General features: G+C 38.6%; 1 protein-coding gene across 1 annotated transcript in view; it reads right to left on the bottom strand.

Moving 5' to 3' along the window:
• The window catches only part of LOC126335939 (agrin-like), a 366195-nt gene that overhangs the window by 23960 nt on the left and 325735 nt on the right, over nt 1-16500 (bottom strand). Inside the window, exon 25 of the mRNA XM_049999415.1 lies at nt 10758-10935. Within this exon, the coding sequence (XP_049855372.1) occupies nt 10758-10935 (178 nt within the window). The remainder of the gene's footprint in view (nt 1-10757; nt 10936-16500) is intronic.

The raw sequence follows: 16500 nt of genomic DNA, 5'->3' as shown, positions 1-16500 counted from the left end.
TTAACTTTTTAATTATACCCATATTTGTACCTTCAACTAATTGTTTTTGTAACTGTATTAACTATTTACTATTTTGTGTGTCTGTAGCTCTAACCATTGCTTAATTTTAGTTACTGCTAATACGTTTTTCATTTTCTCAGTTTATTCTCTTCCATTCTGTAATAGTTCTATTGAAATTATTAGTCTCTCCTTTAGTTCATTAGTCACCCATCTCTTCAGTTTAAATTGTTCATAACAAATATCACTATCAGTATCACTTTAGCAAATTTAAATCTAATTGTAGCTTCCTACGATAATCACTATCAGTATCACTTTAGTAAATTTCAATTTAATTCTAGCTTCCTACGATAATCTATTAAATATTAAGCTTACTTCTCACTGCTGGCAGCATCGGCCTCTTAAATCACTCCCCTTTCCCTCATTTCCACCCTAAACTGTTTCAAATATGCTAATTACATTTCTCCTCTTACGACATAGGATACTCAGTGACACATAGCCGTCACTATTTTGGTCATATTCTCCTTGCACCGAATACCACTAATCCATTTTCTATACTCCCACAACCTCAGGAAATCTCTTGCAGTCGCCTTTCTTTCGGCACTCGCGGAGTCACAAACAGGGCTCGCAAAATCTCGGACACCCCTGTATTATGTCACTTGGCGGAAACACCGGCCAGTGCCCCTCGCGGCAGGTAGTGCCTAACAAAGGGACAAACCAGTCTGCCACCCTACTCCAGGCTGCTCAGCGGAACGCGTCAGAGCTTTTAGCAGCTCACTGCAACATCCAGTCTTAACCTGCGCATTACGAAGAACTTAGCCGCCTCTTCAACCAACTAAACTACCACGTAATCCTCTTATCCGAAACGTGGTTGAAACCACACATATCCTCTGCATCTATTCATCTCCCAGGGTACACATTTCTTAGGGCAGACAGATCAAAAAAGCGAGGTGGTGGAGGCGGCGCGTATATACGAACAGATCTCAAAGCGAAAGTCTTATGTACGTCAAATCCTGCTGAAGAAAAAGAGGCTGAATTCATGTTCATTGAAATAAATATACGAAGTCGGAAATTCTTGACTGGCGTTGTGTACAAGCCGCCAAAAATAAGCTCAATGAGTTCCTTCCAGTCGGAATTACATTCACTTCAGTGTCAATACGAACGTGTCATCGTAATGGGTGACTTGAACATAGACCTGCTAAGAGACACTCCCGCTGCAATAAACCTAAGAAGATTGTTTAGTTGCAATAGCATGAACATTCTTCCATTACAACCTACACACCGTACGGCGCACATACTCTTATAGACGTAATCGCTACGAAACAGACTGACAAAGTAAGAGATGTTGGTCAATAATCGGCCCCTGGCCTCTCAGCACACGATGTAATATTCCTGGCCTACTCTGTGCAGCCCCCAAGGATCAAATCGCGTTACATAACTTGTAGTAACATGAAACGTATTGACCTTGACGCTCTAACAGCCGATTGCTCAGAAATCTCATGGCATCAAATAATCAGAGAACCTACAATCAACGGCAAAATTAATGAACTTGGTGATAAACTCACTGCCCTCTATGACAAACATACACCTGTGTGCACAGTCCGTGTAAGAAAATCTCCTGCTCCATGGCTGACAGCTGAATTACGTGAAATGATGACTGATAGGGATGCTGCCCACAGGCACTTCAAGGCAGATCCGCAACCCGAGCGCTTCGAAGAATATAGAAAGCTATGGAACAGAGTGAAACAATGCATTCGCAATGCCAAAATCAGGTACGCTCGCTCCCTTGTATGCAGCGATCTGACACCCACGACTCTATGGAAGAATCTCCGTAGCTTGGGGGTCGGAAAGGCAAAATCGGAAACTACTTTTCATGTGTCAGCTAACGAATTAAATGAATTCTTCTCTGTACCTCTGAATACCAGCACGGCTGATAATTACCGTCTACAAGAATCCCTAAACAGGGTAATTAACAACGATACCTTCCATCTAAAACATGTAACAACAAATACGGCAAGAAAAGCAATAATGAGAATCTCTTCTTATGCAAATAGGCAGCGACAGTATCGGTATAACCATGATTAAGAATGGTGCCGATATCTTAGTACCTGTCTTAACTGACATATTTAATTTTTCCCTCGTGAACAGAATATACACCACTGCATGGAAAAGAAGCATAATTCGACCCATTCCTAAGATCGAAAACCAGCAACTGCCTAGTGATTACCGACCAATTAGCATACTGCCTGCTGTTTCCAAAGCACTTGAATATATTGTTCATGACCAAATCACTGAACACTTGCATGAATTCAGTCTACATGACAAATTTCAATCTGGTTTCTGTAAACATCACAGCACAATCACTGCTCTAATTAAAGTAACTGATGACCTTAAATATGCCATTGACAATCGAAAGGCAACAATATTGACGCTACTGGACTTCAGCAAAGCTTTTGACACTGTTAGCGTTGACATATTGCTCAGAAAAATTCAACAGCTTAATTTCTCTGATAGTGCAATGAGATGGTTTGAAATCTACTTAAAAGACAGACACCAATGTGTTGTCTGCGTAAATGAAAAATCTTCCTGGAAACATGTTTCTTCGTGAGTGCCACAAGGATTAGTCTTAGGACCACATTTGTTTTCTTTATATGTCAACGACATTTCGTCGGTTCTGTCCTGTAAATATCATTTCTATGCCGACGACCTCCAGCTCTACCTAAGCGTCAGACCTGAAGATGTAAACACTGCAATTGCTCTGATGAATGATGATCTGTCTCCAGTAGTGATATGGGCGAAAAACCTGGGGCTTAAACTAAATGCAAAAAAGACGCAAGTAATCTTAATAGCCCATCAGAAATTAAAAAGCTCAGATTTCCGCGAACGGCTGCCTCCTATTCTGCTCGACGGTACTCCAATACCATATCAGAAAACAGTGAAGAACTTGGGTGTAACTTTGGATGAGCATCTCAACTGGGCAGAGAATACAGTTGCAGTGTACCGAAAGACGTCTGCTTGTCTCTATGCTCTCAAAAAGTTTCGGAACATATTTCCACAGGACTTGAAACGCCATCTCGTGCAAGCACTCGTTGTACCGAACCTCCACAATTGTGATGTGATTCAACAAGGCAGGAGTAGTGAAAACAAAAGACGGCTGGAGCTAAGCATGAATGCCTGTGTGCATTACACCTGCAACATTCGCCCATATGATCATGTTAGTGCTTTATACTCCGAGCTAGAGTGGCTGCGGCCGGACAAATTGCGTGACTACCACACTCTATGTGTACTTCACAGACTCCTCGTCGTGCAAGCACCCCAGTACCTTGCTTCAGAGATTAAAAACCTGTCATGCCATCATAATCGAAACACGAGGTCACTCTTATTTGGTATCCTAACTGTGCCCACTCACAAAACAAAAACTTTTGCAAACTCCTTCTCAGTTGCCGCTGTCTGCCTCTGGAACAAACTGCCCCTTACCTTGAGGAAAATTCAATCTCCTGCTGCTTTTAAGAAGAAGTTGAAGCATTTCCTACTATCATCCTCATAAAGTTCTCCACAAAATTAATGTACAAGGCCAATCTTATCATCTGTCAAATAGCAAAGCTAGCGTCTCCTATCTTGCTCCTGAGACGCCTTCCTCTTCATCTATCTCTATTAGCCACACAATCTTCTTTTCCTTTATATTTCCTTAATTATCTTTCATCATGTCTCTCTATTCTTCTCCTCCCTTCACCATGAGTCTCCCTCATACTCCCTGCTGCCAGCACTCCTATCTAAAATCTTTCTCTTCAATAATGTATTTTTCCAGGTGTACCTTTCTAATTGTTTATTTTGCTTTTTGTACTAGATGTAGTTTAACATGCCTACTAAAACATATGAATGTAAAATAAGTAGAATGCCTGGTTAGATGTAAGAGATGCCCTGATGGCCCTAATCTTGCCAGGTTAAATAAATAAATAAATAAATAAATAAATAATTCGGTAATCCGACAAATACGTTGTGTAGCACCTCGCTAAGCGACCGACAGGCAGCGACTGATGTGCTGGAAGGCGGGGACAAAATTCACGTGTGTGCATAAAGATCTCTTCCTTTACTGTGTACAGTGGCGCTGCACTATTGTCTCTATTTTGCACTGGAAAATCAAAGGTCGGATACTTTTTAGACACACTTCGTATGGTGACAGTGCAAAATTTGACTGGAACTTGATGTGTCCATAAAAATTAAAACAGTTATTCCATATGTGGTAAATATTTTTTGGTAAACAGGGTATGTAATGACTGATATAGGAACAAATCTTCAACTCATATGAAGAGTACTTAAGGGGAAATACTAAATATTTTAGAAAAATTCACAGTAATTCACATACTTAGCTAAGCACCCAAATAATATCACAAATAACAGGTGTATATTTTATACCATACACAACATCCATTTACTGATTAGTAAACAATAAGAGGTAATTTTAGATCATATAAATGCTTCCTAGACAACTTTATCCTGTGCAGGTACAACATGAAAATGAGCTCTGCTTGAAACTAGCAGTAGAAAAATAAATTGTAGCTGCTGTTAAATAAAAAGCAAGTAATGAAAAATATTAAGTTTGATCTTAATAAATGGTTCATGGCATGGCTTCAGCAATATTGGAAACATTGGTGTAAGTATGTTAACACAGCAATAATGACTTTAAAGGAAATATAGCTAAAAGTTCAGTAACAATTTTGTTTTTAAGTGATTTGTTTTTGATTTTGTTCCTGTCTGAGATATCAGAAACTATAATCTACATTGATACAGGGTCCACAGCTGCAGTAATATTTTTAAATGCTTTTGTGATGTATTTTAAAATGATTTTGTGATGCCTTCAGATGATATTTTCTATCTTTGATGTACAGTTGTACAACTGCAGCCTTACACCATTTTCAGGTATCTAAAATAGAAGCATTATACATTAAATGAATTAACATATAACACATGAACAAGTTTTATCCCAAGATATACTAAGAGGATTATAACTTACTTTACAGAAGATCTGTTAATGGTATATTTGCCATATACATATTTGCTCCTATGTTGAAATTATGATAGCATATTCACTTTTTTTCTTCTTTTTCTCATGCCTTTGTCCTGCATCACCACAGGATCAGCATGATTATTAACAGATTTGCCACAGTTAGTTTAAGGGGTGGCTGGCTGCCCTCCTTGTGACCACCTCATTCCCCCAGGTGGAATATGTGTGATCCAACTGTCTATGTCTACTTGTTAGTCATATTAAAGTGAGCAAAAGTTTTTCTAAATGTTTGCAAATCATGTAACTGAGGCATAACTTTAGTACCATTCTGGTATTCACATAGGGTCAATTTCCAAGAAGTTAGTGCAATGGGTAGAGGAGGATCAGGTGAAGGAGAGGAGAGAAAATGTGTTGTGGTTGTGACGGAATGTGGATAGGGTGTCTCCTTTCAGATAATGAAGATATCAATGAACCTCAATCAGTCTAGGGGTTGTGAGTTTTGGAAGTCTAAGAAGGTTCCTCTAGATGACCCATAAACAGGTTGGTGTGGGAGGGTGCCAAATAGGTGCACATTGCCGTGCTGTGGATTTGTTATGGGTCAGGATATATGAGGGTAATAACAAAAGTAGGGTCTCCTATTTTTTTTATAAGCACAGAACTCTGTTTTTGTGGCAGTTGATCATACTGTTATGAAGAGTGCTTGACATGCTGTGTGTAAACATCAGCACACTGCACTGAGGTGCTCAGTCTTGGCTTGGCAGCCGTTGAGAATGGAGCTCCTGTTGGATGTTACCGCCAAGTGTGACTTGCGTGCAGTTATTCAATTTTTGAATGCAAAGGGCACTGTGCCGATTGAAATCCATCACCAATTGACAGAAGGGGATGGTGAGTCGTGCATGGACGTCAGAAATGTTCGTATTTGGTGTAGAGAGTTTGCAGCTTGTTGGACCGAAATTCACAACAAACAATGGAGCGGGAGACCATCGATTTCTTAGGAGACAGCGTTGAAGGTTGAGCAAAGCATGTGTAAAGATCGGGGGATCACCCTGGATGATCTCTGCACGTTGGTTCCTGAGATTTCCCGAAGCACCGCTCACAGAATTTTAACAGAAACATTGAACTACCGGAAGGTGTGCGCAAGATGGGTGCCACACATGCTGACTGAGCACTACATGTGGCAACGAGTTGAAGCTTCCCGTGCATTTCTTCACTGCCTTGCAGCCAAACAGGACAACTTTCTGGACTCAATTGTCATGGGTGGCGAAACCTGGGCATACCACTTTACACCTGAGACCAAGCAACAATCACGCTAGTGTCAGCATCCTTCTTCGTGAAAGCTGTGGAAATTCAAACAAACACAGTCTGCTGGTAAAGTCATGACAACCGTTTTTTTGGGATCGGAAAAGGGTACTGATGGTTGACTTTATACCCAATGGGACCACAATTAATGCTCACAGGTACTGTGAGACTCTGAAAAAACTCAAACGGACAATTCAGAACCGGACAAGAGGAATGCTGAGCAAGGGCATACACATTCTCCATGACAATGCTTGCCCACACACGACTCAGCAAACCGTTGCTCTCCTGCAACAGTTTCAGTGGAACATAATCACCCATCCACCATGTAGTCTTGACTTGGCATTCAGTGACTACCACCTGTTCTGTAAGTTAAAAGAACATTCAACTCCAACAACGAGGTGAAAGAAGAGGTTCATTACTTTCTGAATAGCATGGCGGTGAGCAGGTATGACATGGGCACACTAAAACTGCCACAGAATCTACAAAAATGCATCAACAGAAATGCTGATTACGTCGAAAAATAGCTAAATGTTGAAGCTGTAAAGTGATGGAAACCATTGTAGAAATAAATAGTGCTATGTATTTATAAAAAATGGGAGACCTTACTTTTGGGATTACCCTCATAGCTGTGTAAGGAATGAGGTGGCGGATTTGGAGGATGAAGGGCAGTGGTTGATAGCAGCAAGGCCTTGGGCGTGAGGAATGTTGGTATATAGTGTGATGAGAATGGACCCAGAAGGATGTAGGAAAGTCAGTGAAGGAAGTGGTTAGTATCTTTGATGTTGGAGACTAGGTTTCAGGCATTTTTTTTTTTTTTTTTTGGGGGGGTAATGGTCAACAAGAGCAGAAATTCTTGCAGTGGGAGCATCCAGGATTGTTGGGTTTGTGGATTTTGGGGGGCACATAGGAGGTGGGTATGTGGGGTGGTGTTAAGGTGAAGAGAGAGATGGACTCAGGTGAGAAGTTCTGGGAAGGACCTAAGCATTTCAGTAGGGACTGGAGGTTTGTTAAACTTATGAGGTGGGAGTACTACGGCATAACTTGTAGGTGGAGGTATCAGACAGTTGGCAGAGGCCTTCCTTCAAGGAGTCACCATGACTCATCACAACAGTGGTGAAGTATTTGTCTACAGGGAAGATGATTATGTCTGGATCTGTTTTCAGGTTGTATATGGCTGTCTTTTCTTCTGCTGAAATATTAGTTTTCTTAGGAAGAGACCAAGAGCAGGGTGGTTGCTCCGAATCCACCCATCCCTCCTCACACTTCCCTCCTGTCAGAGCTTTACATCTTTCTTCTTTCACATGCATGATGATAACTTAAATATCATCATGTCACAAAACCACATTATTTCTCCCAGCCCAATTTCTTCTGTACTTTTCACTCCAGGAACTCACAATATATTATCCAATCCTCCCTATAAATGCCGAATGTTTTTGCTTGTCCATTTCCTGCATAATTTGCCATTTTGTATCACCATCTCTACCCCAAAGGGCCCCTGCTCCACCTTCGTGCACCAGTTCAGAACAGTATTCCTTTCTCCAGCTAAAACCCTGTCCCACACACTGTTCTTTAAATGCTGTCTAAACCATGGAATACCCTCCCCCCCCCCCCCATCCCCTCTAATAATCTAACCATAAAGAAATCCTTTCTCTGGATCTCATGCCTCCTTTCACAATTATCTTCAATCTTCATCTTTTCCGATTCCACCATTCCCTATCCCTCACAAACTTGGTACTGCAAAAACACCTCTCCATGACACAAATATCTCAGAACCACCTCTACTCCCTCAACAAGATACTGTTCCTCCCACCTTGGAGCACCACTAACTATCAACACTCATTGTTCTCTCACTGCATCCCCCAACAACCTCTCAAGCACACAGATACTGCTCAGCTGAGCTCTTCAATTTACCACATCCTCCAAAATTCCCTTCCAGCATCCCACAAAACCAAGAACCCAAGCAAATCCAAGAAGTTGTGTTAACCTCTCCACCCAAAACCTCAGTCCCACAGTAGTTTCAGTTCTACCCAAAGACCTAACCTTCAGCCCTACACCCAGATTGAATCATGTTGAACTTATCAAATACCTTCTCTCAAACCCTACAGTGGAAACACATCTTTGCCATCAATCCCTCCAATCAAATCCAACCTGATCCCAACATTGAACCTTGCCTCTCACAGTTCATACAACCATTCAATCATGACCTTCTCCCCCTCCCAGCTGACCACCACTTAGTTGGCTTCCAGGAATTCCATACCTACGACTTGGCCTCATCATCCTTCCCCAGTTTCCTTTCTGAGAACACTAACCTTTCAGCAGAAGAAAAGACAGCCATGCACAAAATGAAAAAAAAAAAAAGATCCAGACATAATCATCCTTGATGTAGCAAAGGCTCCACCACTGTCATGATGAGTCATGATGACTGCCTGATGTAAGGCCTTTGCTAACAGTCTGACTCCTCTGTGCCATAGCGATCCCAACCCACAACTCCAACATAACCTCCAATCCATACTGAAATCTATAGGCCCTTCTAGAATCTCTTCCTTGTCTTCACTCCAATGCACCCCACATGCCCACCTTTTACATGCTGTCCAAAATCAACACTCACAACAATCTTGGACACCCCATTGTGGATGGCTACTGCACCCCTACTGGAAGAATTTTTGGTCTTGTTGACCAACACATCCAACCAATTACCCCAAACCCAGACTGCCACTTCCTTCACTGACTTTCCACCATCCTCCTGGATCCCCACTTGTCACAGTTGATGCTGCCCTCCCTATACACCAACATCCCTCATGTCCACAGTCTTGCCACTAACAAAAACTACCTCTCTCAATATCCCTCAGACTCCAAATCCACCACCTCATTCCTTATGCACCTTACCAGCTAGTTGGTAACCCACAACTAATTTTCTTTTGAAGGGAAGGATTATAAACAACTCCACTTCACCATGGGCACTCTCAGGGCACCCTCCTATGCCAACCTGTTTTGGCACAGTGTTACACTGTCCGGGTCATCTGGATACTTCCCACTAACACCAACCTGTCAGAACTTCGGAGATGGGAACTTGCCCTTCAGTATATCCTCTCTTCTCGTTATCCGCCAGGCCTCAACCAAAGATTTGTATTCCAGTTGCCAGCCAACGTTAAACACACACTTTCTTTTGCCCATTGCTAAATGATAAGAAAAAAATGAGTATAGATGAAATGATCAAGAATGTGTATATACACACACACACACACACACACACACACACACACACACACACACACAAACATAGATAAACACACTGCCCTGTTTTGTTGCTGAATGACTAATTGAAAAGTTGTGTTGCAACTGATAGCCATGCCTCCACATCTTCAGCACTTGCACCAAACTCAGCTGAGAGAGGCACAGCCATAACAGAATGTTTAGAAATAAGATTTCAATATATAGGTCTAAAGCTTGAAAAAAAATTTCAAACTCTGGATTTTTGCAACCCCATACATTACCCCAGGCAATGCTATAAAACTAGGACTATCTGGGCTAACCCCAGATGTATAGTAAGCCTATATATGGCATAATGTACCACTAAAGAATTCCTGTAAAATAATTTACAATCTTCCTAGTACATGTATGTTAAAAACCTCAACTTTATATATATAATATTTGCAACAACTGCTCAAAACTAACGTGCTCCCATATAATGAAAAAATATTTCCAATTTATTTTATGACAATTATATGCAGCCATAATTACAATAAAGGATCAAGATGTATGCAGCATTATTTACCATTGATGAGTCTTCCGTAAAGTTAGTTATAATTCTCATAGTGTATCTTGGAATATGATTTGTTCTTATGTTAAATTCATAACTGATGCTAACACATTCAACATATAGAGCTTCCACATTACATGCTTGAAAATGGCATAAGACCCAGATTGTACACTTGTACATCAAATAAGAAATATGTCAGCTGAAGGCATCATAAAATCATTTAAAAATGTTGGAAACTGCAAATAGAACTTGACATGCACTATTTTTAAATTTCCTAATGTTATATTTCTTAAAAATTTACCAGCTAAATTTAACTTGTTAATGTTTGATTCTTCCAAATGTCTGATTCTTTATGTATTTTTCTGGTGATAATTACATTTATAGTTTATGAAGAAATTAATTAAGAATGAGACTGACTAATAAAGTATAATCAGAACTGATAAACAAATAACACACAAATTCTTAATAAAAGTTTTTTTAGTCATCACAGATTTTGTTTTTAAGGTTATAGGAAATAATTATAATGAAATAAATTAATGATGTAAATATTATACACTTCTCAAGAGACACTTGGCAAGAGATGTTTGGCAAGAATCTCTTTCGATAAATGCAAAAAATGTGTTGAATTTTTTTGTGGTAAGCAAATATACTTTCAAGCTTTCAAAAACTTTTATTTGATAATATTCTATTACACACCTGTGATTTAGCAATGACAAAACTGTGGTGACTGATGCTGAGCTGCATGTATCCTCCAACAACAACTAATGCCCAGTGGCCACTGTAATCTTCTTCCAAGCTGTGCCATAAAAGTAACCCTTCAGTCTCTTCTGTTCGAAATGAAACCTCATAGTGACTCCTTTGTGAAGCTTCATGCCTAAAAGAAAAGAAATGAAGTGTGTTATTTAAGAATATCTGTTTAATACTACATTTGCAATGAGAACATGAACATTTTCTGTGTTGTTTGAATATCTTGTGTGACAGGGAGGGTCAGACTCAGAACAATTTCACATGACAGAAATTCTGATATACTGGCCAGCTCAAGTGTGGTTTTTAGGTCATTCTCCACACTTCTTTTTGCAAATGTTTGGCTGCACCTAAGAAAACACAAGGCACAAACAGCTCAAATATGGTGACATACAGAATAAAGTTTAGACAGTTCAAAGAGTGATGGCACACATGCCTCCCATTCCTGAGGTTAACTGACAGCTCTGGTGACAGAAAGGGCAGAATTAAACAGTGGGTCTAGAACAGCTGGTTACATACAAGGAAAGAGAGAGATATCCAGGTGAACAATTTTAGTTGTGGTAGTTTAAAAATATCTTTTTTTTCAGCTCATAAATATCAGCAAAACATATCTTTTTTACTATCTCTGGCACCACTCTAGCAGTATAGACTACAGTACACACAAATACAACTGTCCGTCATAGCACTCACAAATCATGTTCTTCTGATATGTCAGGTGGTGGATAAGAGAACATTTTCCACCTAAAGGTAAATGCAAATTATGGCAATGTAGTACTACCATGATCCTTGCATATCTTGGTCATAACATCACTAACAAATGTGGATAGTTTGGAACTTCTAAAAATTCATAGAGAGGTTGTACTTTTAGCTGGCATTGGTTGCATAGCTGTAATTATGAGGTCTGTTCAAAAAAAATTGAAACTTTACTAATTTCACACCAATGGTGTGTTGGAGTGAAATGCAGTTGACATCTCTGCAAATGCAGGTGTGTGATGTGTAGCTGCTGGAAGTTTCATTATTGTATGTCTTTTAGTTATTGTTCAAGGCTGCATTGAGTAGAATGTTGTGCTGCACAATTTGCAAATTTCGAGCTGGCATAGATACAGGAGCAACATAGCTGCATTAAATTTTGTGTTAAACTCAACAAAACATTTAAAGAGACACACTAAAAGATTAGGAAGTCTATAGAGATGAGTACTTAAGCCATATTCAGTGAACAAATGGTTCACAAGAATTAAAAATGGCTGGACTGAAGTTAAAGATGACCCATTATGGATACCCTTTGATCTTTACTGATGATGCTCATGTGAGAAACATCAGTGAAATTGTTCAGACCAATGGAAGACTGACTGTCCAAGAGATTGCAGAAACATGTAACATTTTGGTTGGATCATGTCTGAAATTCTGCACAGCATCTTGAAATGCAGTTTGTTGCTGCCAAATTCGTCACACAGCTCAAGAGTCAAGACCAGGAAGACCTTACAATCTGTGAAGAGCTTTTGGATTGCAGAAATGAGAATGAGATATTCTTTAAGAAACTCATAACTGATAATGAGACATGGCTCTATGGTTCTGATGATGTTAACAAAGTGTCGGTAAAGGCCATTCAAGACCAAAATAAACTTGTCAGGTCAGATCAAATGACAAAGCCATGCTGATAGTTTTCTTTAACTGTGAAGGATTAGTTCACCATGAATTCATGCCACAGAGACAAACTGTTAATTGAAGGTACTATGGGGACGTGTTGTGATGCTTGCGAGAAAATGTGAGAAGCAAATGGCTCTTGCATCAACATAATGCACCTGCAAATTCATCCTTGTTGGTGTGTGACTACTGCACACAAAAACAAAACCATTGTCCTACCTCCTACTCCGTGCTCTCCAGATCTGGCCTCCATGGACTTTTTCCTATTTCCAAAGTCAAAAACCCTATTGAAAGGATGACTATTTGCAATGACAGCTGAGATAAAATAAATTCTGCAATGGTGCTTTGTGTGATCCAGTAAGAGGTGTACCAAGATTGCTTCCAGACGAGGAAATGGTGTTGGGAGTGTTGTATCAGTTTTGGAGGGCAGTATTTCAGAGACCATGCACAATAAGTAAAAGGTAAGCATAGAAAAATTTTGCAACAAAGTTCCAGAATTTTTTGAACAGACCACATACATGGTGAGACTCAGCAGTATACTGTTTCATAGTCACAGCTTGTATGCTACATATTCATAAACAAATTTTATAACAGTCAAACAGAGTTGGAAAAGAAAGATAATGTCGAGAGTCAAGGACTGATATGATAATATGACTGCTTTTCTAGTGAAACATTCATCAATTGTTGAAACCACAGTGTCAAGCAGAGGAAACAATCCAAAAACTGCTTTGGAAAAACAATCACTGCAGTTTAGGCAAAACCAAATACTCCACATGCAAAGGAGTAAAATTGTGCAATCCACTAACTCTTTTGGGTAGAATATGCTTTTTAGTGCACAGCAGGATTTGCAGACATATTGCCGGTTCTACATCTACATCTACATACATACTCCGAAATCCACCATACGGTGCGTGGCGGAGGGTACCTCATACAACAACTAGCATCACCTGCAATCAAGACACTGACCATGAATCAGCACAAAACTACTACATGGGCTAATTACTAAAATTAGTATCTTACATTTATTACATTGTTGTAAATGATGATTTATAATTTCTTCTCCTTCTTCATTTAATGGAGTGCATTTACAGCCTGCTCCATTTTCACTGACACAATCTGCTCCTCAGTCTTTCTACATCTCTCTTTGCTATTGGTTTTTATAAATGATTCCTTATTTTATTATTCTATCTTCTGGTATTCTGTTGTTATGCTGTTCCCATTTTATGCAGCCTTGATGTATTTTTTAATTGATATAGTTTAGTGTCATGAGCTTTTAAATCCATGTCAGCAATACTGTGTAATGTGCAGTCAGTTCTTTGCTAACATAAAACTGTTGTACAGCATGTCTTGTGCCACAGTATGTACATAGTCCATGTTTTTTAGTTGCTTTCATACATTTATTATAGTCTGATTGTAACAATCTGCAGTGCACTTAATAAAGTGACATATGTGAGTTAAGGCAGTACTCTTGTGCTGGAGGAAGAAAAGCATTCTAGGTGTACAAATTGAATGTGTAAAGGAACACCCTCCTCTAGCATTACTTTTCCTCGACAGAAGTAATTGATATCATAAGAAGAAATTACTTTATTTTCATTATTACAGTTGTTATGTAATAGCTCTGAAGGTACAGTTGAAATTAATTTCTTTTAGAAACATTTGAAATTATGAAATATTTGGTATGCTTAAAATTTCTATTATTAATTACACAATTTAGTACTGTTTATTTTGGATTCATTTATAAAATAACAATATAAATTAATAGAAATTCATTTGCCAAGAGAATTTTTAAATCCTTTGGAATATTGTTACTACCACAGAGTGAGATTGTGGTGGGCATGCCTCTGATTTGGAATAACAATGTAATTTCAACTTTGTTAATGTGAAAATTCAAAAGACAGTGTGATATAGAAAAATGTGAGAGAATACGATATTCGTGAAAACAAAAAATACAGCGCAGGCTTACTTCAAACTTATGTCAATTGGAAACATGAGAACCTATAAAGTCAAAAATTTCAGCTTCAAGAATCAGCCCCTAGATGTGAAGAACAGTATGTTGCTGCAGTGTACCTCATTAGATGACAGTTTTTGACTAGTGAACTCTCTCTGATTATGTTTAGTGTTATCACAAGATGCAATGAGGAAATGGATGAAGCAGTTATTTGAGATTAGCCACATTAGAAAATAGTTCATTTAATTTATGTTTTTTGTAAAATATTTAGTGTCACACCATTGTTTATTTGCAGAAGTTTTGTAGGTCTGCAATGACTTTTTAGTCATGAAGATTTAGCTAACAATTTTCTAACATATGGAAATGCATAAAAAAGAATTGTTCAATATCTCATCTTGAAGGTTACTGTGATTATGATAGCAGTTTTCTTAAGTCATTGTGATTATTTGTCAAATTGCAAATAAATCATCAATATCTATAGCATATAAAAAAAAGTATCTGAAGTGAAATAGATGTGGCACCTGTATTTTGAGACCATAGGGTCCAGCTGTTTGAAATACCTTCATTCCCTATTGAACTGGTACATCCTGAGCCTCCATCTGAAATGGCACACAAGCTCAACCTCCCCAGAAAAACCATTTTGTGACCAACAGTAGTTATGAAACTTTTAAAATCACTTTTGGTGATCATCTGATTCACATAAAGTATTGGGCACAAAAGTTAATGCATGATGACAAATCCTTGACAATAATTGTATCTGATTTAAGCTAAGTTGTAAAAATGATAAAATCTGTCCTCTTAAACACAAGTAACCATGAATAAAATATATTCAATCTTTCAAAACAAAAGCAAAACTTTTTCCCTTACCTATGGAACAGCTGGTTCCAAGCTGCATTTTCAGTTTGAAACATGATTTTCATGATATTCCAAGTAACTTTAAATTAACAGAAATAAGTTGTACTAATAACTGTGGCCTAAATTTTATGGCAAGTATCCCTAATGGAGATGTTAACCGGAATTATAACCATACAGTTTTTGTGAAAGATCATTCCAGTCATCTAATCTAGATTCTAACCTTACCAAGGGGCTCTAATTGTCCAGCCACAGGTTTAATATTCCAAAAACTTGAATATATGGAATTTAATTTTACGATTAAATATGAAGGACTATATTCCGTGAACCTGACATGTTTCATATCATTATGAAGTGTTGTATTCGTGATCTATGGAACAAGTACTGATCTAATATAATCTAATCTTCAGAACAAACGTTAGATGAACTCACTTCAATACAGCCCCCTGCATGGGAAGATCCCTTTGGAAAGGCAGTTTATTCTGTAAAAAGCAAAAGTTGCTACACTGAAAATTAAAGGCTGAGGCAAGAAGTTTTAGTCCTTAGGTGAGACATTTCATACAATGTCATAAGAGATGCCAAAATCAATAATTTTTTTAAAATTTTTTGAGTGTAATTTGCCATTCAATATCTTGTTTCAAGAAACTAGTTGAAACTCAGTTAAACACAACAGAAAATATTATGTGACAAATGTCTTGACTGCTGTTTGTACTGTGTATGAAAAACCAGTTTTGAGTTTTAATACAAAATTGTCTGACCCTTGGTCTAGGAGTAGCATCTTTGACATTATGGTTCCTGGATCAACCCAATCACTGAGTAAATTTTGAAAAAATTCATCAGCAATGGCAGCTGAGCACTTTGAGTATAAGGAGTCCGCTCTTTCTGCCAAGGGTTTTGTTCATGAGGGCAGAGAAGTCTTTCAGGGTAATATCTTACCAGTGGAGTGGGAAACTGTCTCTAAAACATGAAAGAATCAGCAATAATCAGTGGCATGAGGATAAATAAGACAATGGAAACAACTGCACTGCAGACACTTCACGTGTATTCATAGAACACGTGGCCTTTAACTGAAACAAATGTCATGGTGATTTCTCCAACGACAAAATATTGTGGATTAGTTCCTCATTTGGATCTTGAGGAGGAGACTGTCAAGAAGGCTGAGATGGCCACAAGAAGAGAAAAAAAAGACTAACTAACGAAGTGGTAACCTTCTATAAGTTAAGTTGGAGCTTGCTTGTCAGAAGTTTGAAT

Source organism: Schistocerca gregaria, chromosome 2 (assembly GCF_023897955.1).
Source record: "Schistocerca gregaria isolate iqSchGreg1 chromosome 2, iqSchGreg1.2, whole genome shotgun sequence".
In the NCBI taxonomy this organism is placed as follows: Eukaryota; Metazoa; Arthropoda; class Insecta; order Orthoptera; family Acrididae; genus Schistocerca; species Schistocerca gregaria.
The sequence above is the reverse complement of the archived record's forward strand: the minus strand, read 5'-3'. Positions and strand labels throughout refer to the sequence as shown.